Source organism: Gopherus evgoodei, chromosome 17 (assembly GCF_007399415.2).
Source record: "Gopherus evgoodei ecotype Sinaloan lineage chromosome 17, rGopEvg1_v1.p, whole genome shotgun sequence".
NCBI lineage: Eukaryota > Metazoa > Chordata > Testudines > Testudinidae > Gopherus > Gopherus evgoodei.
The window spans coordinates 12538719-12563650 of NC_044338.1; the positions used below are offsets into that span (position 1 = coordinate 12538719).

General features: G+C 48.2%; 1 protein-coding gene across 1 annotated transcript in view; it reads right to left on the reverse strand.

The window, feature by feature from the left end:
- The window catches only part of LRRC75A (leucine rich repeat containing 75A), a 167861-nt gene extending 145354 nt beyond the window's left edge, over positions 1 to 22507 (reverse strand). The window contains exon 1 of the mRNA XM_030536450.1: positions 21565 to 22507. Within this exon, the coding sequence (XP_030392310.1) occupies positions 21565 to 21834 (270 nt within the window). The 5' untranslated portion in view covers positions 21835 to 22507. The remainder of the gene's footprint in view (positions 1 to 21564) is intronic.
- Positions 22508 to 24932: the final 2425 nt, after the last annotated feature.

Here is a 24932-nt window from a genome sequence, read left to right on the forward strand (position 1 = left end):
CCATGTTACAAGCCTGGCACATTTGTTTGCCAACAGTAACACTTTTCTCCCGCAGCTAACGGCAAAGAAGGAAGAGCCCCAGAGACAGTGTGGACACAGCAGCAGGTTATTGTGATTATGTTCCTGATACAACAGCAGAGCTGATTATCCACCCCCAGCTTAATGAAACGTGATTAACTGAGCAGCAGGCAAAACCAGGATGAGGTCATACTCCAGGATGGAAGGTCCCATCCGCCGGTGATTTGAGGTACAGGCCTCCCCCAGCTGTGACTTTCCCACAGAGAATTTCATATGCTTGGGGCAGAAATTCCTCATTCAGCCTCAACACACCTGAGTAAATGGCTGGTTATTTCAAAACCAGGACAGTGCTGAGAAATGACGGACTCGGCCACTTGGCTGGTCCCGAAGCACAAGAAACTACCCCATGTCCCACCAATCCCAAGGCCAACCCCAGCGAGTCAGTCTCCAATGTGAGGAACCCGGACAAATCAGCAAACCGTTCTGCATTACCAGAGGGGATTTCATCTTTCTGAGCTGTAGGTGGTGAGGGACCCAGTCTGGGGACATTCATTCCCCTGGGAGCGCCACAGGATTGTTGTGTGTATTACCATAATGCCAAGGACCCCAACGCTAAGAAAGCAGGACCCCACTGTGCCAGGTGCTGTACAAAGACACAACAACAAAAAGACAGTGCCTGCCTCAAAGAGCTTACCAACATGGCTGTCACGTGGCTGCTAAGGAGTCCAGCCAATAGTGAAGAACTGGAGCAGGAGGTATCTGAATTACAGACCCCATGAGCCACTGTGGTGGCATTTCACAACTGCCATTCCACTGCAACACAAATATCCCTATGTGACAAACAGCTGGTAGGTTTTTAGAGGGCATCTAAGCTGCCCACTCTGAGCCTTCACTGCCCAGGCCAAACTCAATCCTGCAGTGAGCTGGCCACACACAGCGCCAAACAACGGCTGGGAGGGACAGGGAAGATGGGCATTCAGGAGATGTCTTCACAAGAGACAGAGGTGCCCTCACAAACCAATAGAACTGGAAGAGAAAGTGATTCCCTAGGAACCTTGTTGGGGGTGGTATATAAAGAAATAAGTGGACAGTGCCAGAGAGAGAGGATTCCTCACGCTATACATGAGAGACATTTCAGACTTGAGAGAGAAAGATAATCTAATTGAGACAGAAACAGACTGATTTTTCAAAGTCTCTGGCAGGCTAAGAAACAAACTCAATTTGCGTTATCGGTTTCCTTTCTTCTCTTTAACTTTCCCGGCCTGCCTGTGCAGAAAGGGGCAAACTGCTGCTGCCGTGTCTCTCCCTTTGCAACGTGCTGCCTGGCCTCAGCCAGACAGGTGAGACGGCCCAGTCGTCACGTGCTAGCCTGAGATGCGCGAGACCCAGGCTCCGTTCAGACTCAGTTTGATCGCCTGGCCTCGCTGTACCTCAGGGCACCATCTGTAAAATGGGGAGGAGAACACTACCTTGCAGGGGTGGTAAGAGAAACACACTGGAGACTTGGCAGTGCTCAGATACTACAGTAACGGGGAACAGAAAATAGATTAAGACAGATGGACATTGGGGCCGTTTATGGCTCCTGAGGGGCTGCACTGCTGGTCTCCTCCTGTACACGGGCTGCACACTGCAACATTTCCCACAGCAAGGCAGGCTGGAAGCAACTTCTGCTACAGCTTCCTCCTGCCTTTGGTGTTTGTACATCCAGCCCCTTCAGAGGCTGCTGAGCTATTACTACATCTCCCTGCTCAGATGCTGATTAGCCAAGCCCATAAAAGTCCTCCCAGCCATTGTTGTTTCCTTTTTCTGATCTCGCCTCCAACTGTCAACATCTTTTCCCAGTGACAAGTGGAACACTCCAGAGAAGGCTGTGTTGGAGTCACATGGGGAGTGGTCATCGTCTTCCTGCTCTGTGTAGGCAGCCAAACTGTCACTGCAAACTGCTGTCCGTTATCTCCCCATAGGTCTCTCTCAGGATTATTGAGCATCGTTATTGCTCCCTTTGATAGATCTGTTTCAGACGTCTGATGGTTTGTATAACAGAAGTGGCTAGAGGGCCCAGCCAAGATCAAGGCCCCACTGTACTAAGTGATGTACAGACCCACAGAGAGACGGACTGTGAGGTCTTTGGGGCAGGGGCTAAGTGGACAAGGCAAATGATGGTAGAAAAAAAGCCTCATCTGCACGTTACAGATAAGGAAAACTAGGTCACACAGTCCATAATGGACTCACCTGAAGTCTCACAGGGCATCTGGGGCAGAGACAAAACTTCAAACTAGATCTCCCATGTTCCAGCCCAGGGGCTCAGTCACAAGACCAAGCTTCCTTGATTTCTCCCAGAGGCACTAGAGGAGCACATCCCATGCAATCCCAGAGGATCATTGCTGGAACACAGAGTTCCAATGGATTCCCTGCCAAGCGTCCTGTTGAAAATCTGTGCTCACAATAATCTGTTCCTCTGATTTATGTACTTGTTCTGCAAATTAATCCAGGGATAGCTGGGTGTGGGTGAGAAAGAGAGACTGAAGATGGGTCTGCATTTTAAATCTCAATCTCTCTCTTTCACACATACACAAGATTTTAATCCCGCCATCTAATTACAATGTAAAGTATCGTTTAAGAAATCATAAATATAGTTAAGAAGGAAGAAACGTCTTGACAATTTGATGATAAGTGCAAGACTTCTCGAATGCAACTCACTCCTTCATAAGTTTAGGAAATGAAAGTGTGTGTATTATTTTACAGATATTTATCTATTATCTGAATGTGATTTGTATGTGCAAACACATATTTAGAGGATACCTGTATCACTATTAAGGTGTTATCATTAAGCAGCACGTAAATAATTGGAGTGACCTGAGAGGTCATTGTTAGTGACATTCACAGAGCTAACCTGAAACAGAAATATCCCCCCAGTATTCCTAAATAGGATGAATTCCGCTCTCTGTTACAGCAGTGTAAACCCAAGGTAATGCCACTCTAATAATACCAGGGTAACTGTGTTAGCTCCACTGGACGGAGAGCATAAACCGAATTTAACATGGCCTAAACGTGAGTGGAGTGAAAAATCAAAGCAGCTGAACAGGATATTTTAAAATCATGTGGTTTTACAGCCACCCTGATGATTTTCAGAGGTCTGACTCATGATTTTGAGCCGTTTGGTTGGCATTACTGGACAGCTATTAGGAGCCATTGCTCAAGATTTATGTGCATCCATGTAATCAGATGCACAACGCAGAGTGGCCGCATTGGGAAATCAACTCTGCATCCCCACAATTGGCTTCCACACCGGTTTGCAAAACCACATCCCTAAAGTAGAGCAAAGAAAGCATCAGAGGCCTAGTCCGGTTACAGCTCACTTCCCCCAGATCCATCAGTGCTTGGCACATGGCGATCGGAAGTGAACGCTCATTATTTTTATCGTGAGCAAGGAGACTGGGTACAGCAAGTTTGCCCTGCAGGGTTCCTGCAGAAATGGCATTTTATCCCTGTCTCCGGGCCCATCTCTAGGCTCCCTTTTTTGTGCCCTGCGACAGCCTTCCCCAAAGGGAGAATTTGCGAGTAAATGCAGTCGCTGCCAGAAGATGCATTTGATTGACACGGTGCGGCAAGATTGGAAGAGACTTAAAAATGGTTTGCAGGAGAGGATTTTTACTCATTTATTTCCTTAGCACCTTTGGAGGATGGCAGCTGATGGGCAAGAGACGAAAGCAGCACTAGCAAAGGGTTTCTCCCCTCCCTCCTTTTTGATTTCTTACTGTCCGTATTTCAGGAAGTTAATCCAACCAGAGATCTGCTTTACAGCTGTTTGAACAGAAAAGGAAATGGCTTGTTGGCAGTCCAGTCCTTGCTTCAGTGCACAAGGCTTTAGCATGTCACCGGTAGCCCACTAGACTCCTGCTTCTTACCCCATGGGGAAAAGGAATGAGAATGGAAAGCAAACAGCCCCCCATCAACGGAGAGGACGGTGCAGGTGAGTGGACACAGGAAGCAGAACACTGAAGCTTTGCGCTTTCAGCAGCCCATCGGAATAACATGGAGCAAATCAGAGCCACAGTTATTCATGACAGTAGCACCTGCTGCAGGCACCAAGCAAGATCAGGGATCCTTTGTGCTAGGCGCTGAATATATAGGGTACGTCTACACTTGCTTTGGGGGAGCTAGCTTGCTAAAAGTAGCCGTCACATCGTAAACCGTACAATCCTGCCCGGGACCCTGGGTATGTTCTCAGGCAGTTAACCTATCCTGCCACTCTCACAGCCACTGTTACACAGCTATTTTTAGCATGCTACCTTCAGCAAAGCTAACTCGGGTTGCTGCAATCATGCCTGCCCATTGCTGTGCAGCCAGCCCAGAGTGGGACGCAGTCCCTGCCCTGAAGCATTTACAACAGAAAGGGGAGATTTTTCAGAGGCACACATGGCATATTGGCACCTAATTCCCACCAAAACCCAATGGGAGTTAGGTGCCTACCTGCTCTTTGTGCCTTTGAAATTCTCCCCCTAAACAGTTCAAGGCCGGCAAAGTATGGAACAGAGGAAATATTGTCACCTCTGTTTTACAGGCAGGGAACTGAGGGAGAGAAAGAGTAAGTGATTTGCCCGTGGTTACATGAGGAGACTGTGGTAGAGTCAGGAATTGAATACAGATTTCCTGTTTTCCAGCCTAGTGATTCAACCACAACAGCATCTCCTGCTCACAAACACTGCAAAATGGGCAGTCTTCCATGTGCCATTCCAGATCTGATATCCCCTTCTCGTACCTCCTCTTAGCATTCAGGCCCAATCACCACTGCCATAAGCAGGTGCACATTTGCTGAGGTCAAAGGAGCTGTGCCTGTATTCACCTGTCGAGGCTCCTTTTTAAGATCCTTGCAACAAAAAAGCCGAACAGGAGGGAACATTACAAAGATGAACCACAGAAGGAATCAATGCGTCTCATTAACACAAGCTCTGTCCTTCCATGGTGCACTTATGTATCTGATTAAAAGCTAAGTTTGTAATTTGAAATAGGAAAAAAGCCCAGACTAATACGGTGTAATTGGTAGAACACAATGTACCATTCCAGCTGTGGTCACAATACCTGAAATAAACACCAGGGCAATGCTGAAAGCTACAAATGCCTCTCAAAAGCCATCAAGCACAACCCAGTGTTCAGGGAGAAAAATGATCTAAAGAGCAGCTATTTCTCCAACTCAACAGGCAGACGGTGTGTAATTTTCCTTCTAGAGCCCGATACCTCAATAAGGCGCCAATGTAATAATGTATTGATTTTGTCTGCAATATTATACAATAAAATAGTGATGCTGCCGAAACCTAACGAATGGAATTGCTGAGGTCTTTTGATGTAAATGAAGATGCTTTCAAAACAACCTGAGAAACATGGGGCACCGACTGAGACAATAATGGACCAGACCCTTAGCTGCTGTAAACCGACTTCCATGGAGCGGCCCCGACTGAGGAGCTGACCCATGCTCAACTTTTCAGCTGCCCTGCTGGAACCCGTCACGGAGCTTGACTTGAAGTCATTGTGTTCTGGGTGGGGATTTTCTTGCACAATCAGATGTTTTTATTTCCAGTCTTACAATTCAACCATAGCTCCAGCTCAGCTTTCCCTGCAGAAGGCCGCTGGGTGCAACCCGTGCTAAACAAACCCCAGCAACCCAGTAGAGTGCAGCACAACGTACCCGCATTAGCTACCACCAGTCACAGCTTACCAAGGCTTTTGGTGAGGACAGTAGGTGAGCTCTTCGAAAGCACCCATGTGGCTTAGAAGCAGGAGTTCTGTTGACAGTCCATGGACTCCGTGCTCCTAAGTCACTGAGGGTGTGTCTACACTGTAGCTAGGAGTGTGCCTTCCAGACTGGGCACACAGATGTGCTAGCTCCATGCAAGCTAGTGCACTAAAAATAACCGTGTGAATGTTGTGGCACGGGCACCAGCGGCTTGGACTAGCCACCTGAGTATGGACCCAGTGCATCAAGACTGGTCTTCGGAAAGCAGCATTCACACTGCTATATTTAGCACACTAGCTCAAGCAGAGCTAGATTGTGTCTGTCTCCTGGACTAGGGTGACCAGATGTCCCGATTTTATTGGGACAATCCCAATTTTTGGGTCTTTTTCTTATATAGCCTCCTATTACCCCCCCACCCCCGTCCCAATTTTTCACATTTGTTGTCTGGTCACCCTACCCCAGACTAGGAAACATGCCAGCAGCTTCAGTGTAGACATATCCTTGGTCTCTTTCGAAAACCCTCACCCTAACCACGTATAATTCAGCAAAGGGGTGACTAAAGCCCTGAGCCTGCAAAGTGCTCTGTGCAGGACTTCAGTAAGAGTTCTACCCACACAGAGTAACTTTCAGAATGGGAAAAGGAGGATCCTAAAGGGGAGGGGGGCAGGGAGGGAGTCCATGAACACAGCCCTAGTTCAGCAAGCCATTCCTTTTCAGCAAAGCACTTAAACACATGCTTAACTTTAAACACATGCTTATGTCTCCTTGACTTTCATGAGCACAAGCACCAGAGACAGGGAACTATTTCACACCAGTTCCAAGGTTGACACCATTTTTGCAGGAGGCTTCAGTCCAGGGCCAGCTCTAGCCATTTCGCTGCCCCAAGCATGGCGGCGCACAGCAGGGGGCGCTCTGCCGCTCGCCGGTCCCGCGGCTCCGGTGGACCTCCCGCAGGCGTCCCTGCGGAGGGTCCGCTGGTCCCGCGGCTGTGGGGGACCTCCCACAGGCGTGCCTGTGGATGCTCCACCGGAGCCGCGAGACCAGCGGACCCTCTGCAGGCACGCCTGCGGGAGGTCCACTGGAGCCACCTGCCGCCCTCCCAGCAACCGGCAGAGCGCCCCCCGCGGCGTGGCGCCCCAAGTACGTGCTTGGCACACTGGGACCTGGAGCCGGCCCTGCTTCCATCTAAATACATACAGCACAATGCACTCTGCTATCACTCCCAGCTCTCTCAGTGCTTCGGCATTTCTATTACTTGTTGGCCTGGTTCAGCCATAGACATGCCAGCATATGTAAGACCTCTGGCACTGTAGCAGTTGGACTTCTATTCCAGGAGAAAAACAGGCTCACTCACGCACACTTACACAAACTCTGGCATTAAGAGCCAGATAACCATGCTTAACCAATGGAGCCTCATTCGTAGCACCCGGCACGGTCAGATTTCTGGAGGATCCCATGAGCAGAACTGTGCCTTCCTGCAGCACTCCCAGCCCCTCATCCAAGGACTTAATAGCTCCACTACCACCCCTTTTCACAGCAGCTTCCCACACCTCCCTCTGTGAGGATGTCAGAAAGGCCAGATTAGTTGCCCATGATTTCAAGCCCAGTCCAAGTGGATTTTCCCCTCCTCCACGCTGTCAGGCACAGTTTTAGTAACTGGATCTCTTTTAAACAATAAGCTCATGTTCAGCTTCCAACCAATGCAAGGCAGTGAGCAGTTCCAGCTGAAGGCATTAATCTCATTTACACGGAGGCCCTGGGACTACAGAGGGGACGTAAAGTGGGTTTCAGTGTCATTTACACTCATTTTAATGCAAGGCCCCTTTACACTGGGAAAGGCAAAAAGGGGCCTGTGTGTAAAACAAGGGACTTCCCAATGGGGATGATAAGATCGTTGGGCTTTTTTTAAAAAGCAATTAGCACAAAAATCTATCATTTGCAGCTGAAAGCGCTACAAAAAAGCCATTCAATTTGAACACACGCCATATCCCAGAGCCCTATGTGAAATTAACAGGAAAAATTCTATTTACCCGTCTGATTAAAGGGTTCCATTCAATTCAAAGGTCTACTCCCTCCCAGAGCATTGGCAGATTGGCAGGCAGGCAAAGTTAGGCAATTAGTATATCAAATTTCACTTTAATCCCTTTCCTGGAAGAATGCCTGGACAATATAACAAACCGTCAACAGGTTCAAAGCTCCCTGCTTTCTACTCTATCTCGTTTTTTAAATTAAATCACAAAAGGAGTCAGAATTTGAAACCATAAACAACAGTTGTATGGTTTACGCATTCCCCCACTCTGAATACCATTTTGTTTCCTGTTCTGTAGCCGGACAACGGAATTACTTCTCTCGGAAACTAATTCTCTATCCCCAAACACCAACCACAAGAAGAATCAAGCGGGATCCCAGCACACCCAACACCAGACAGACACACGCATGTGTTATGGAAATTGAGCAATTGAGAGAGATTTGTCCAGGTGCTGAGCTGAGCAAGGAAGCATCCAGATTAAGAGCGGTAAATGGAAAGAAACCAGGACACACAGATGAGCATTCACAAGAAAGCAGAGCTACCTTAGACTTTGTTATCTATTTAGCACCATGGGAACGGCAGGCACCTATACATATGAACACAGGGAAGTTTAAAGATGCTGTTCCTGGGAGATGTACACACATGCTTAAAAACAACAAAGTCCGGCAGCATTTTAAAGACTAACAGATTTATTTGGGCATAAACTTTTGTGGATAAAAACCCCACTTCTTCAGATGCCTGCATCTGCAATTTTCACTCCATGCATTATGAAGAGACACATGAAGAGAAGGGAGTTACCTCACAAGTGGAGAATCAGTGTTGACAGGGCCAATTCGATTAGGGTGGATGTAATCCAGTCGCAATAACTGATGAGGAGGTGTCAATTCCAGGAGAGGGAAAGTTACTTTTGCAGTGAGCCAGCCACCCCCAGTCCCTATTCAAGCCCAAATTAATGGTGTTAAATATGCAAATGAATTTTAGTTCTGCAGTTTCTCTTTGAAGTCTGTTTCTGAAGTTTTTTTGTTGAAGGATGGCTACTTTTAAATCTGTTATAGAACATCCAGGAAGACTGAAGTGTTCTCCTACTGGCTTCTGTATGTTACCATTCCTGATGTCCGATTTGTGTTCATGTATTCTTTTGTGTAGAGACTTTCCTGTTTGGCCAATGTACATGGCAGAGGGGCATTGCTGGCACATGATGGCATATATCTCATTGGTAGATGTGCAGGTGAATGAGCCCCTAATGGTGTGGCTGATGTGGTGTGTAGTTGCTGGCTACCTACTCTGTCCCCATATCTACCCTAGTGACACCATCAAAGGACCGAACCACATCAGCCACATCATCAGGGGTTCATTCACCTGCACATCTAATTTGGGCTTGAATAGGGATTGGAAGTGGCTGGCTCACTATAAAAGCAACTTTCCCTCTCCTGGAATTGACACCACCTCCTCAATTATTGGGAGTGGACTACATCCACCCTGACTGAATAGGCCCTGTCTACACTGGTTCTCCACTTGTGAGGTAACTCCCTTCTCTTCATGTGTCACTGTATAATGCCTGCAGCTGTAATTCTCACTCCATGCATCTGAAGAAGTGGGGTTTTTACTCACAAAAGCTTATGCCCAAATAAATCTGTTAGTCTTTAAGGTGCCCCCGGACTCTTCGTTGTTTTTGTGCATACAGACTAACACGGCTATCCCCAAAACTTGGCACAAGCTTAACTTCATTGATTTAACTTCAACGATGTATGAAGTTCTGCCCACGAGTAAGGCTTTGTCTACATTACCACTTTTGTCAGTAAAACTTTTATTGGTCAGGGATGTGAAAAAAAAACAAAACACACCCCTGACTGACAAAAGTGGTGACATGGACAGTGCTACACGGCCTGCTGACACAGCTAACGCCGCTCATTGGAGATGGTTTAATTATGCTGGCAGGAGAGCGCTCTCCCACTGGCAAAGAGCGGCTACACGGGAGACCTTAGAGCAGCATAGCCTAAGTCCATACAGGCTCAGGGCCCAACTCTGGTCATGACACAGTCATTTTGCCAGGGAGAACAAAACCAAGCGTGTGTGTGAGCACAAACACTGCCTTGCATCTTCACTGGTCATTTACCCCTGTGCCAACAAGAACTGGGTGGGAAACTGTGTTCCCATCCAGGGAGAATTTTCAAGACTTCAAAATGGTTTTTCCTGACCCAAATAAGGGAGAATTTAAAAAAAAAAACTACAAACCGAAAATATGAGGAGGGAAAGGGGAGACTTTGGCTCAATAATCAAAGTGTTTTGTTTCGCTAAATGTTCATTTTGATCTTTTCAAAGAAAGTTTTTGTTTGATCTTAAATGAACTTAAAGTTCAAAATTAAAAGTCATTTTGAACCAAATTTCATTTGTCAAAAAAAAATAAAATAAAATAAAAAACCCAAAAAACACCCCCATCAACCCAACATTTTTTCAGAAATGAGAAATGTATTGAAACAGACCTTTCCCGACAAACAGCTCTGGTTTCGACACACTGGCATGTCACGATAAACCATTTCACTGAAAACTTCCCCAAACAGCTCCAGTGCCGGGTGAGTGCAGGAAAGATGCCCTGGCTGGCGATAGTGGTGGGGGAAATGCCGTTCTGATTGCATTTCAGACCTACTGTGCGCAGATGCAAGACAGTGCAAGATCAGGCCCGAAGTGTTCCACTCTTCTCCGATACTATTCTGCATTGCCAACCTCAAGCACCCAGAAATCATGAGTCAGTCCCACACAAATCAGAAAGTTGGCTTAAAACTCATAAGCTTCTTTAAAACAGTAAACTGGGAGGTGGGATAGATAGAAGTGGGGGTTATTTACCTTCTGGCTTTTGGGCCACTGAGGTGCACTCAGGTCCCATTTTTGAGCTTTTCTTACCATCTAGGAGGGTTAGAAACTTTGTGGGTGAAGGAAAGCTGAGAGTCGCACATTCACCTGACTCCTGAAGCTGGACTTCAAGGAAAACACCAAATATTGCAGGTTTCCCAAGTTGGCAGCACTGTCCTGCATGGCACTTTGCAAACACTAAGCGATAATGAATGTAAGCACTCTTCAGACTCCTGCTACGCTGAAGAAGAGAGTGTAAGTGACATGTCTAAGGCCACAGACAGAGACCTGCAGATGTCACAACCTGAAGCTCTCCTAGTTTCCGATGCTCAGACTTCACCACTTCCCCATTCTCCAGTCACATATACCCCCCCCCCCGGCACTCACATTTCCTGTCTGAACAGAGACATTACTGTTAACCCTCCTAACATTCACCTTCTGCATTTGCGAAAACCACCAGCTGGTATTCGGGGGCTTTAAGAGGTTTTTCTACTAACTCTGCTAATGAAACGACTTAACAGCAACTTTATTATAGAGGAAGGTAATTCAATTTCTCAACCCCAACAATCATTCTCAGGATCACATGCCCCTCAGCTACAGACTGAACTTTGCAAACCTTTAGGAATTAAATGAGTAGAGATCTCCCTGATTCTCTCTCTCTCTCACACACACACCAAGATCCTTCAGTGACCTCCACGCAGCATCTCCAGCCTAGAAATACTTCTGCCCACATGTAAATGGATGTCACTTCCACAGCCCAGCAAGGGCATGCACATCTGCGGGTTCTATGCTTTATTTGACCATAGAAAACTAAATAGACAAAGGGGAGGGGATGGATGGGAGAACTAGGGTGGTGCTTTGTGTTTTTTTATTGAAACAGTTGTTCTGACTTTAAATTATCCAAACCACTTAAAAGTGGCCCTTCAGTGACACTGAATCAGCCTTGGGCAGATGCAGATGGGTCTCATTTTAGGATCCCGCTCCAAAGACGGTTACTAAATCCAAGTATTCATTGGCTTCATTCCAGCACCACTGCACTCCTAGAGCATGTCCCATCCGGAGAGCTTTAAGGAACTCATCCTCACAGCATCCCGCAGGCAGGGAAGTAATATTACCCCCCGTCACCTGTTTCACAGCTGGGAAAGCGAAGCACACAGGTGCAAAGGGACTCGCCCAAAGTCACCCAAGTATGTGGCAGAGCTGGGAATTAAAGCCAGCTTTCCTTAGTCCTTGTCTTAGCCTTTAATCACACTAGCATCCTTCCTTTTTCATTGTACCGTCCTCAGCCATAACACAAGGACCTTGCGTCGGCCCTTTCTTTACTCAGAGGGGATTTGTTTGTTTAAATCCTCTGGCTTATATTTCACAAAGCTCCTCCCCTCCCCTCCAGAATCCCTTCAAACCGGGGCTTTATTCCAATGGCGTTCGCTCAAGTCATGCGAGGAACTAGAACTGTGGATGTATGGGAGGCATTGCCATTCGGCACAGGATATTATAACAGCAGAGTGCACTGGGGCACTATGCTGTTTTCTTTTAAATGCCACTGATAAGTGGCCACCTGTTTGGTTGCAGCACAGCCAGGTCAACCACAATGGAAACAGGATGCCCTTATATGACAAGCCCTACAGAACTTTAGAGTAATGGCATCAAGCCCTGTGAGAGCACAACTCTAACCCTATGGCCTACAGTAATTACTCTAGACTACTGGAGTATTTTTCTTTGAACTAAGGGTGAGCCGAAGGCATTATCTCTGACCAAGTCTTGGGATTCAAGCACCAAACTGGCAGTCAGCAGAGATGGGATTGGTTCCTGACTCTGCTACACGCTCACAGTAGGACCGTGGCCAAGTCCCTTTGCCTCAGTTTCCCCATCTGCAAAATTGAAAGAATGATTTATATCCATTTCACTGAAGTTTGCAAAATGTTGCAAGACCTGCAGGTAGACAGCACCCTAGAAGGACAGCACATTGTTGCTCAGGAACTCAATCTTCAGGAAGTGAATGGGATATGGTCATATTTTAAACCATAAGGAATGTGTTCTCCCTCATATTCCCAAATGGCTGAACCATTCCTCCCCCGCCTTCATTTCCTTTTTTGTGACAACTTTCCAAAAGAAAAAAACACTTGACAGACAGATCTCCAACCTCCTCTTCTACGGGGGGGGGGTAAAGGGGGGAGAGAGAGAGAAATGCTGAAGCATCAGAAAGTAATTAATTACCAGCCAGGCCCACGAGCAGGCTTAGTATAAACATCCCTGGAGAGGAGAACTAGTGCTACTCAAGCTGGAAATCACATGCCTGGCTAGCGTGACCAGATGTCCCTATTTTATAGGGATGGTCCTGATATTTGGGGCTTTTTCTTCTACAGGCGCCTATTACCCCCCTGATTTTTCATGCTTGCTGTCTGGTCAACCTACCCCCAGCTTCAAGTGCAGCTGTAACCAAAGGGAATTAGGCACCTAAATCCCATTAAACTTCCTTTGAAAAGCCCAGCCAGAAATCTTACCTCCTTGGGGTAGACACTGACAGTCCCTGCATGACAGTAAGATTTGCCCTAAGTCTCCCAGTCAACATAACCTACCCTTTCTCATGCATGTGCATTTTGGCTGCTGTCCTCCACCCCCAGAAGTGGCTACATTTCAGTGGTGTTGGTCTGGGGACCCATTAGGCCCTGTATTCCATGGGATATTATCGATCTGAAGCCAGGGGAAATACGCTGTATTTAAAATACACTGTCACTTCCCGGTTCCAGCCCAGCTCAGACTCCCCCGCGCAGACACCATCTGGCTGGAGACTTCAAAGGAGCAGCAGCCGCCACTTCCAAACTGAAGAGGTCGAATTATGAAGGCAGTTCCCAGAGGCGACGACACCCGCTTGTCAAAACAGCTGGCACACACCCACACACTGAAGGAAGAGGGAGCCTCAGTTTGGGGAAGGTATTTCCTTTTGAAACAACCCCACAAAAATCCCCAAAAGGCCAGCTTCTCCCTGAAGCCCATTATGCTAGCATAGGTTATGCAGACATGCAGCTTTGCACTGGCAACTCCACAGGTATGGGCACACAGGCCTTCCATAGGCACGGAGGACACTGCCCAGTCACGCTCAGTCTACAGCAATGTGCACACTTTTAGGATGATCACAGCATCCTCAACCATGCCAGCTGGGCACCATCATCTGCTGCTGTTCCTCCCATGAGGAGCCTTGTCAGTATCAAGGGTAGTCAATGGTAGCAGACAGAGATCCGTGCCGGGCAGTTAGCCAACCAGATGAAGAAAGGAATCTCACTAATCCTTCCCAGCCAGCCAGCTATAATCCACCTGGATCAGCCACCGCCATGTGTGACCCTCACCTCCCCTTCTTGTTCCCCCACACACAGCTTAAAAAAAAAGGATAGATTTATACAGTAGCAGCAGGTTCAGTTTTCTAAGTTCATTCACTCAGACACCACTAAGGCACGATGGGCCCATCTCCCTTCTCGGGCCCACTGAGGAACAGGAACAGCAGGAAGTTATACACGCTGAGAAAAGGAAGAGGCAGAAGAGCAGGAGCACAGAGAGATACAAGCGAGAGCAGATCTTCAGAAGGTGGAAAGAGAGATAAAAGGGCCACCAGCTCGGCATGATGGCTGACACACCACTGTCAGATGTGGCCTCGTTAACATTCATTTGCTGGCAAACTTTTCCAGTGTTCTAAGGGTTTAAAAAAAAAATGGTGGCGGGGAGGGAGCTTCTGATGGTTGTGCCATTCCAATGCACCCCAGGAAGCCAATTTCTGGTCTCAAACTCACAGCACTGACCTTGGGTGTAACTCATACTCCCCACTTTCTTCCCCACGGCCCCATTGTGCACACAGAGCAGATGTCTGGCCTCAGCCAGCCTTCCCCATTCATCTGTAGGAGGCTCTCACATGTCCCCGTCAGCACTGAAGGGCACACACTCTTTAACCGATGACGACATTTGAGCAGTGCCCTCTTGAAGACGCACACCAGGCCCGCAGGGAGATGCGGCCCTGATAGTCTCTGACCCTGCCTGTTGCTTTTCCCTGTCTGCACAGAAAGACGGGCAGCTCTCGCGTGGCAGACAGGATGCTGCATATGAAAAGTCGCACTTGGGCCGCCCTGACGGGCCAAACGCAGCCCACAAACCTTGGTAGTGCAGCCCACAGCACCTTTCCATTTAGCACCAAGCTGCAGCCCATGCAGACTGCGGTTGCTGGTGTGCAGCGTTCCAAAATCAGGATGCAGCAGGACAGGATCACGCCAGTAGCCGATCCCAGGGCACACGGGTTGGGTCAATTTTATGCAAATTAGCTGCAGGCTTCGAGCATCTAGCAAACTGGCAGAGGGGACCCAAATCCAGTCAAGCATTTGAGCACTTTCAGTTGCGTAAAGTCTACATATTTAAATGCTCTGGTGAATAGAAACACTTACCAATTCAGCCAGAGATCCCTATTCCGCAAAGCAGTGAAGCCTTTTAATTAACTTGAGTCACATGCTTCAATGCCATTGAAGACAACAAGATTGATGCACATGGTTAAGGGCTGTGTCAAATCGAGGCTGCAAAGCGGTGAAGTTTACGGGCAGAGGCTCTAAAGTTATCACAGCGACTTTGTAAATGTAAAATGCATGTTGTGTAACAATAGTTTGAACCTGCCTATGATGTCACTTGCCGCTGGACAATGCAAGTTGCATGACTCACTGTGATTTACTTCTGCTCCTTGTACATCAGTATCCATGAGTACCTTGCATTGGAACCATAGTGCATTTAGGGAAATCTATTGTCTCAGAGCCACTCCTAAACATAGGCGCCGACTCTGCAGGTGCTCCAGGCTGGAGCACCCATGGGGAAAAATTGGTGGGAGCTCGGCATCCACTGGCAGCCAAGCTCCCCACCCCAGCTCACCTCACCTCTGCCTCCTCCCCCTCCCCTGAGCGCTCTGAATCCCACTGTTTCGTGGTGTAACAAGCTGTGGGAGGGAGGAGGGAGGAGCGGGAATGTGGAGTGCTCAGAGGAGGAGGTGGGGCCGGGGCGGGGATTTGGGGAAGGAGTCCAATAGGGGAGGCGGAGTTGAGGCGAGGACTTTGGGGAAGGAGTTGGAATGGGGGCAGGGCAGGGATGGACTCGGGGCAGGGCCAGTGGTCGAGCACCCACCGACGCCAGGAGAAGTTGGCGCCTATGCTCCTAAATACATGTGATTGATTTGATGCACCTAAATAAATTGGTCCTGTTTTGAGCAGGGGATTGGACTAGCTGACCTCCTGAGGTCCCTTCCAACCCCTATATTCTATATTGGTATAAAACGTAAAGCACTTCCTGCGTGACCAGGTTACCTCAACCTACAAGGCTCCATTAAGTACACAGAGTAACTGGGAAGGTTTAAATTACATGTTTACAGTGACTGCTCCCAAAAAACTTTTCAGACATACCACCACCATCTAGTTTGGAATGTAATGGGATTCTGTCCAGCAAATGTGTTATTTGCAGCTCATAAGAACTTGCACTTACATACAGCCGTTTTCATCTCCCCCCTCTCAAAGCACTTTTCAAACATAATGAATTAAGTTTCCTAAGAACTCTGTGAAAGTTACATAAACTGGGGCCAAGAGATGAGCAATTCACCCAAGGCCAGACAGTCAGTCAGTGGCAAAGCTGACACTAGAGAACTCAGGAGTTCTAACCACTAGATCCTTCTCTCTCACACACAAACATCTTTGCAAACCAAAGCGCTCAACCAGTTCCAACGCTGCAAGGAATAAGATCCAACCTTTAAGGGTAAGACTGTATCTTCCTCAGGTCTCAAACAACTGTCACAGGAAAGAAACTGCCTGCCCAGAATCCCCTGACAATTGAAAGGTGACCAACCAAATAGTAAACTGCTACTTAAGAACATTAAAGAAGCAATACACCTCTTTCTCTTGAAAGGCGTTCCATTGCTTCTGAAAGATGGTCACCTCAACACTATCACAACACACTGCTCTCGTATCTCAAGCCAGGTGGATAGAAATCAAGTTTGGGCGTTTTTTGGGGGGAGAGGGAAGGAAATCTAATTTTTTTAGTTGATTTCAATTATAACAGTCCTTTAAATCATAAGTTTTTCTTTTTCAAAATAAACCTGTTTAAAATTAAATCTGAATTTAATACAAAATATATTAAGGCGCTCCTCACACCGGCCTGGGCCAAGCCCCAGCACTTCCCCCCGCTTCTGCAGGGTGTATCATCAGAAGCTGCGGTTCAGACCCACCACTAGCACAAACACAAAAGCAATGAGCAGGGAGATGTTAGGGGAAAGTTTGATGCTGCAGGTCTTCCACATATAGGCCACTACAGCCACCACCCTTCCACGCCCTATACCAGGCAAGATCCCCCTTCCCATCACCCTACCCAACCCCCTCACCCTACTCCCACCCCATACCATGGCCAGGGCCCCTATGTCAAACCACCATCCCCAGCCCCCCACCCTACCCAGCCCCATACGATGCAAGGTCCCCATAAAAGGAACTATCCCGGCATCATTGTGGAAGCCTAGGATGCCCATGGCATGCAGCAGATTACCATAAATACTGTTACCGGGGTTCTTCAAATTATAGACAAGCATTATAGCTATGTCTGTACATTTCCATTCATCATCAATTTGTTGGTCTCACTATCAAAAAACAAAAGATGCCTCATGTGCAGCACCAACTGGGAGCCGCCATGCCGGATGCAGAGAGGAGATGCTGATTTCCAGGGAAGCGCACACTCAGAAGGAGAGAGCACAATGCTTCTTTTTAGGATGTTAGCTTTACAAGCGATGCTTCAGGCCCGCTCTCGGACTCGAGGCAGTCGATGCTATTAACAGAGCAGAAGGAAACAGCAGCAGAAGAGGTTAACACCAGCTGAAAGAGTCCGTCGCAAAATTAGGCTGTCTGTGCAAACAGCCAAGGCATGCTCTTTAAAGACGATGATAGGATCTGGAATGCAGCAGTAATACCAAGCTGATTCTAAAGAGAGGTAAACACCTACTGCATTTCCCCTGGGGAGCAGCCTTGTAACAAGACACTCTAAATGTACTCATTTGTCATTTATTTTTCCCCCTCAACTTCTTTGTAAAGCTTGCTTCACTTCATAACGCTGAGCACTTGCAGAGCTCTTTACGTAGTCAAGGTTCTTCGCAAACACTGACTGACTAAATCTTGTAGCAATCTACAAACGAGGTAAGCATCACTCCCACTGGAAAACTGGCATAGGCAGAATGTGTGATTTGCCCAAGGCATACAGCAAATCAGTGGCAGAGATGGGTATAAAAGGCAGACATAGTGATGCTCACTTTAGTAGGCCGTCCTGCCCGCCAGTTGGTGTTTTGTTTTCCTGCTGCTGTCTAGAATACATAACTTTTCTAGGGATGCTGGCAACTGTGGGAAGACCCCAATCCAAGTTTCGGGGCTCTCTTCAGGCAAAAAGCACTGCCTGTAAGCGGACACACATATAGGGCCGGATCCATAGTCAGTGAGTGTCCCTCTCTTGACTTCTGTAGGCTTTAGATCAGATATCCATAAGAAGCATGTACAGGAATCCTGCAGATCAATTCAGCACACAAGTCTCATACAGAAAAACATGGAGAACTGCAGCTACTAGCTTGGTCTTCTCCTTAGCACGCTGGGCCTGATCGAAAGCCCACAGGAAACAATGGAAAAATCTGCCAGGGATCTCAATGGAGGTCTCTCACTGGGATTTTCAGTGGAGTCCAAAGGAGTTATGCACCCAGATCCCATTGAAATCTGGGCATTAACTCCCTTAGTCTTCTGTAAAAATCCCAAATGCTGTGTTATCACCCATTACTATATATTACTGTAGCATCTGGATGCCCCAACCAAGATCAAGACCCCTTTATGCTCAGTTCTTTATAAAGCTCAGTGAGGAGGCGGTCTCTGCCCCAAGGAGTTTGCAATCTAACGTGCCACCAAACTCATTTCTCTCAGCTGAAGGAATCTCACCCCCACGCTCACACTTCCAGACTAAGGCATCATTGGAATTCAGCTCCCAGAGAAGCTTGCTATCATTCAGTTGCAATTCCCATCTTAAGAGTTAACCATGTTCTCTCTCTGCCACTTACCACAGGGTGAGAGCTCAGCACTAGCACCAGACTGCCAAGATCCCTGAAAATTAAATTCTTTAAGCCACAGGAAATCAGGAGTTTGGTCAATGGGGCTCTTAAGTTCTTAATTAGGTGGCAGGGAATAATGCTTGTGAATGGCAGGGAATAATCAAGTCTATTACAGTATCTAGGACGAAGTGTTCCCTATTATGACATATCAAGATATACTTTATCTGAGCTCTTCTATAGAAATCTCCGTTTATAAAAGACTCATCAGACTGTAACAGGTTCCTTGCCTCCTCCAGCATTTTGAAAGGAATTTCTGGCTCCAGTGGATATGCAGTTTTTCCCCGGTCGTGGTGACAGGACACCCTGGCAGCAAGATTCATCATAAGGGCAACCACTGTTAAATGTCACATTTCACTCAGATTCTCCACCTCACTGATCCCGAGCAGGGAAAGAGGCGGGGAATCTCCAACCCAAGCTAGGAGAACAGCTTCAGATCGCAGCTGCGAAGCAAGCAAGACTCAAGCGCTTTGGGCATTGGATGACAGAAAACATGGGAACAGAGCTCCGTGATACTGCACAGACAACAAGCCTTCTTAGGAGGGGAATTATTGCTTCCACCACCACTCATTTTGGGCCTGACCAATATCTACTGAAGTCAACAAGTGTCTTCCCATTGACTTCAAAGGCATTAGATCAAACTCTTTACTGCAAAGCTTTGACCTGGCCTATCTGGTGTTTTGGGGCAGCAATTTAGAACTTGAATCATTATCTCTTTCAAGCCACATTCCTCACCCAAAACCCTCACTGACATTCACTGGGAGATCTGTGCAGATACCCAAAGGAGAATACACATGGCCTTTAATAACGGTGTTATTATATCACCTGTAGAAATGGGCACTATGGTTTGGGGAAGGGAGCATTGTCTGTTTTCACCTCTAGATAACTGGGGAGCATGGTAGGGAACATGAAAAAAACCCAACACCTTTCTTCTTACAGCACCTCCTCCATAGCTCTCAATTTCTACTCCTAAGATAGGTACAAGTCACACAACCTGCCCTCTTGGCTTCAGTGGGAAACATCTCTGGCAGATGCCTGTGAAAGGGAAGGGGGAAATAACAGCAGGACAAAAAAAAAAGAAAGGCAGAAAACAACGCAGAACAAGAGAAGAAAGGGTGCATTTTTGCACAACAATTCTAGCGAATAAGAGGAAGCTACTGCCGTACAGAGAAAACCTGAGCAGCTTTCCCTGAGGTGGCACTGATCACTCCCATTGCAAGGTACATCTTGCAGACCTCAAGAAACAAAGACCTTAAAACAAATCCAGTCCGGTGTGGATAGGTCCATTTTCACTTTCACCTTGAAAACTGATTAACACATCACTTCCAAAAAACAAAAAGCCTCAAAAGTTCCCATAGCACTTCGGTCTTTTATTGTCATCTGATACCTCAGGAAACTGTGACTCAGTTTACAGAACAATTTGTTTCCTTCTAAGAATTCCCCCAAACAGGGTCAGTCCCACTATAGCCTTTTACTTCTGAAGCCACTCTTCTTTCTGCTTTTGTTTCAGCGCTCTAGAGAAGTGGCTCTCAACCAGAGGTACCCCTGGGGGTTCACAGAGCTCTTCCAGGGGATACATCAGCTCATCTAGACAGTCGCCTAATTTTACAAAAGGCTACATAAAAAGCACTAGCAAAGTCAGTACAAAGTCAAATTTAATACAGTGACTTGTTTATACTGCTCTATAGACTATACCCTGAAATGTAAGTACAATATTTATATTCCAATTGATTTATTTCATAATTCTATGGTCAAAATGAGAAAGTCAGCAATTGTTCAATAATAGTATGCTGCCCCACTTTTGTAGTTTTAGATCTGATTTTGTAAGCAAGCTGTTTTTAAGTGAGGTGAAACTTGGGGGTACCCAAGACAAATCAGACTCCTGAAGGGGGTACAGTAGTCTGAAAAGATTCAGAGCCAGTACCCCAAAGGACAGAGAACATTGTTCTCTGCCTGTATTTTCACTTGCTCAAACCAACCTTTCACTTAACACATGACTGGAACAGATTTTCAGTTGAGGGGCATTGATTAAGATAGTATATTAATATAATAATTCCCTCTTTTCACATAGCACCTTCCATCCTTAGAGATCCCAAGGTAATTTCTACAAGCCTTAATTAAATAGGAACTAAACTCCGTTTACTGGTATGTGACAGAAGAGTAAGATATACATATGAAGCTGCCGATAGTTCTTTCTTTACAATATAAAAAAACATGAACAAAGAATCTTTGAGACAAAAGGCGGATAGGTGAAATTGCCCGAAGACTTGTGGGTGCCATAAAGAGCTGTTTACACGTGAATTTTTTGAAAGTGAAATGGGAATCTCTCATACCAGGCATTTTTATTTTGGACTTCAAAGCTATCATTGGAAGCAATAAAAGAGAGAAAGATGCTTTCTGAAGCCTTCTATGTTGCATCTATGTTTGCAAATGAAACAACTGGGTGAAGTCGCAATGCTTCTATAAGTTTTTGGACACAATGATCACACAACAGTTACTGAGATTTCTGAACCCTTTCCCATAAAGTCCTGCGATAGAAGCTAGACCTGGAACAGCTGTGTAATAGATTACCCAGTCCATACCACTGACCAAGGAGAGATTGCATCCCATCTATTAGCATTTTACTTCCCATATATTAGCATTTAATCCTGCCTAGTTTAAAATGCTTTTCCAATACCTTGTTTGCCAAGAACTTGCTAGGATGATCTTTCCCATTTACACCCTATGCTGGACCCCAACCTTGTTACCATCCTATGTGCCATCCTATGTGCCAACCTCTAGAGCCTCCTCACTCACCTGCCGCAGGTGTTGCAGCAGTTCAGTTGCCTCATCCTGTTTCCCTTGCTTCACTAGCAGCAGCATGTCCTGGATCATACTGATCCGCCGGTGATAAGGGGGCAAGTTGCCACCACCCTTCCCAAACTTATCACTGGACTTCACCATGAAGGATGCTAGGAAGTCTCCCCGGTTCCTAGCTGGCATCTTCTTGCGGGAGCTTGGATTGTGCGACTGGGGGCTCTCCCCTGCACCAGGAGGCTGGCATCCTTTGGTCTGCTTCGTGCCCATGGTGTAGCCAAGCCACCAGGAGCCTCATCCGAAACACCTGCCCCAGGCTTCATGCAAAAGCGTCTGGTCTGGGTGGCCCCTGGTGGGAAGCGATGTGGCTGGCAGTAGATCTCAGCGGCTCCCAGGCAGGGTGCCCCCCCCGTTCCCGCCTCAGTGGAAGTGCAGACCCCCAGCAGTCTGGGGGTCGCCCCCCCAGGGAGGCAGAGCTGGAGGACTTCGCTCACCAGTAAGAAATACAACCGGCATCGTCCCTCATTGCTGCCAGCAGGAAAAAAAACAACCAGGATTCGACACAAAATCCAGGGAGCTTCTTACCAAGGGCCCAGAGCAGGGGGCTGGCCCCAGGGGGCTGATCGCAATGGGTAGTGGCTTCTCCCCCAAGCCTCGCTCTTCCCACGGAGAGTTGGGCAAAGCCAGCAGCCCCACTGGCATGATCCAAAGCCGCTTCCCCGGGACGGTGCTGCAGACACACAGCCCGGGCGGCTCCGGGCAGCGGATGGTGCTGCGGAGAGCGGTCAGCCCCCACCCGCCCTGCCAGGCCCCCAGCGCTGCCCGGGGGCACGGGGCCGGCAGCAACTTCGGGGGAACTGTTGCATGTCCGCGAACAAAGGCAGCGGGCGGCGGCGGCTCTCCCGAGCCGGCCGCGCTTCCTTCCCCGGCAGGACTCAATCCCGGGCCGCCGCCGGGGCTCCGCAGGGGGCGGCCAGGCGCGGTCCCCGGCCCCCGCCCGGGGCAGGGCGCAGCTCGCTCGGGGAGGGAGCCAGGCTGCGGGTGGCCGCGGCAGGAGGGAGCCAGGGAGGGCTCGGCGCGCCGGGGCCGGGCTGCGGGAGGAAGCGGGATCCGGACGGGCTCCGGCTCTCCCCCTGCTGCCCGGCTGGCTGCGCTGCAGCGGAGAGCGAGCGCCGGCCCCGAGGAGACCCGCTGCTGCCAGCCAGCCTGCCCCGGCCGGTCCGGGAATCCGCCCCGGAGCCGGCCCCGCCTGGGCTTCCTCCCAGCCCGGCCCCCACGCGCTCACTGGTACCCGGGACCCGCAGCCTCGCCCTCCCCAGGACGCCCCTGCAGGTTGTGGCGGTTCCCCCTCCCCTGGACCCTGCTGGAACCAGGGCTGCCCAGAGGATTCAGGGGGCCTGGGGTAAAGCAATTTTGGGGGGCCTTCCATTAAAAAAGTTGCTATACTATAAAATACTATATTCTCATGGAGGCCCCTATGGGGCCCAGGGGCTGGGGAAAATTGCCCCACTTGCACTCCCCCCAGGGGCAGCCGTGGCTGTAACCACTACCCCCTTGAGTGGAGGCAGGTCCCGGTACAGCAGAAGTTGTCCAGAGCCAGCAGCCTAGTCCCTAGAAGCAGGGCTGAGCAAGCCAAGCAGAAGGGGCAGTTTCAGGTATTAAAACAAAGAAAAGAGCAGAAGAGAAGCACAAGACCGCAGGCCCGGCCTGGGATTTAATAAATATTATTCATATTTCCAATGACACCTCCACCCTTCCACACACAAACCGACATCCCCCTTCCCGAGCCTACCTGCCCGACCCTTTCTATTGTTTATCCTACAAGGATCAGTTCTTGCTCAGGTCCTAGTCAACATCTACCTGCACCTACTGGGGAACCGGTCAGCCAACATGGACTCAAGTGCTAGCATCACATCGGTGACAGGGTTCTACCACTCCTTCACCACCACCACCACCACCACCACCACCACCCCCTCATGGCCCAGTGCTTGGCAGAGAACAGCTCACACCTGAAGCTGAAGCCAGGCAAGACAGAGGTAATGCTAATGGGCAGAGGAAAGTATTTAGAGGAGTTTGCAGCCACAACCCCGTCTCCTTGCACTGAAGGTTCACACCTACAGTGGGTCAATTGAGTCAGTAAGTCCAGGAGGCTCGTGAATTCCTTGCTGATGCTGAGCTCTCACCTAGCAGCACTTGTGTGTAATGCTTCCTACCAGCTCCAGTTGGCTAGGAGACTCCGTCCCACTCTGACATGATGGCCTGGCCTCAGTTATTCACATCTTCATCAGTTCTTGGCTGGACCACAGCCATCCAATATAGCTGGACATGGAGCCTTCAGCACTTTGGAAACTCCACAGTGTAGAGAATGGGAGGAGAAACTGCTTTTGTAGTTGGCAAGCCTGTCACAGTCTTTGTTTAATCCTGAGCTGATGATGTCAAATTTGCAGATGAACTGAAGCTCAGCAGTTTCCATCTGAAGTCTGGTCCTGAAGTTTTTTTGCTGCAGGATGGCTACCTTTAGATCTGCTATTGTGTGTCCAGGGAGGTTGAAGTGTTCGCCTACAGGTTTTTGTATATTGCCATTCCTAATATCTGATTTGTGTCCATTTATCCTTTTCTGTGGGGGACTGTCCAGTTTGGCCGATGTACATAGCAAAGGGGCATTGCTGGCATATGATGGTGTATATTACATTGGTGGATGTGCAGGTGAATGAACTGGTGATGGTGTGGCTGATCTGGTTAGGTCCTGTGATGGTGTCGCTGGTGTAGATATGTGGGCAGAGTTGGCATCGAGGTTTGTTGCATGGATTGGTTCCTGAGTTAGAGTTACTGTGGTGTGGTATGCAGTTATTGGTGAGAATATGCTTCAGGTTGGCAGGTTGTCTGTGGGCAAGAACTGGCCTGCCACCCAAGGCCTGTGAAAGTGTGGGATCATTGTCCAGAATGGGTTGTAGATCCCTGATGATGCGTTGGAGGGGTTTTAGCTGGGGAGTGTATGCGATGGCCAGTGGAGTCCTGTTGGTTTCTTTCTTGGGTTTGTCTTGCAGTAGAAGGCTTCAGGGTACACCTCTGGCTCTGTTGATCTGTTTCATTATTTCCTAGTGCGGGTATTGTAGTTTTGAGAATGCTTGGTGAAGATTCTGTAGGTGTTGATCTCTGTCTGAGGGGTTGGAGCAGATGCGGTTGTACCTCAGTGCTTGACTGTAGACAATGGATCGTGTGGTGTGCCCAGGATAGAAGCTGGAGGTATGAAGGTAGGCATAGCGGTCGGTAGATTTTCAATACAGGGTGGTGTTAATTTGACCATCACTTATTTGCACCGTGGTGTCTAGGAAGTGGACCTCCCCTGTAGATTGGTCCAGGCTGAG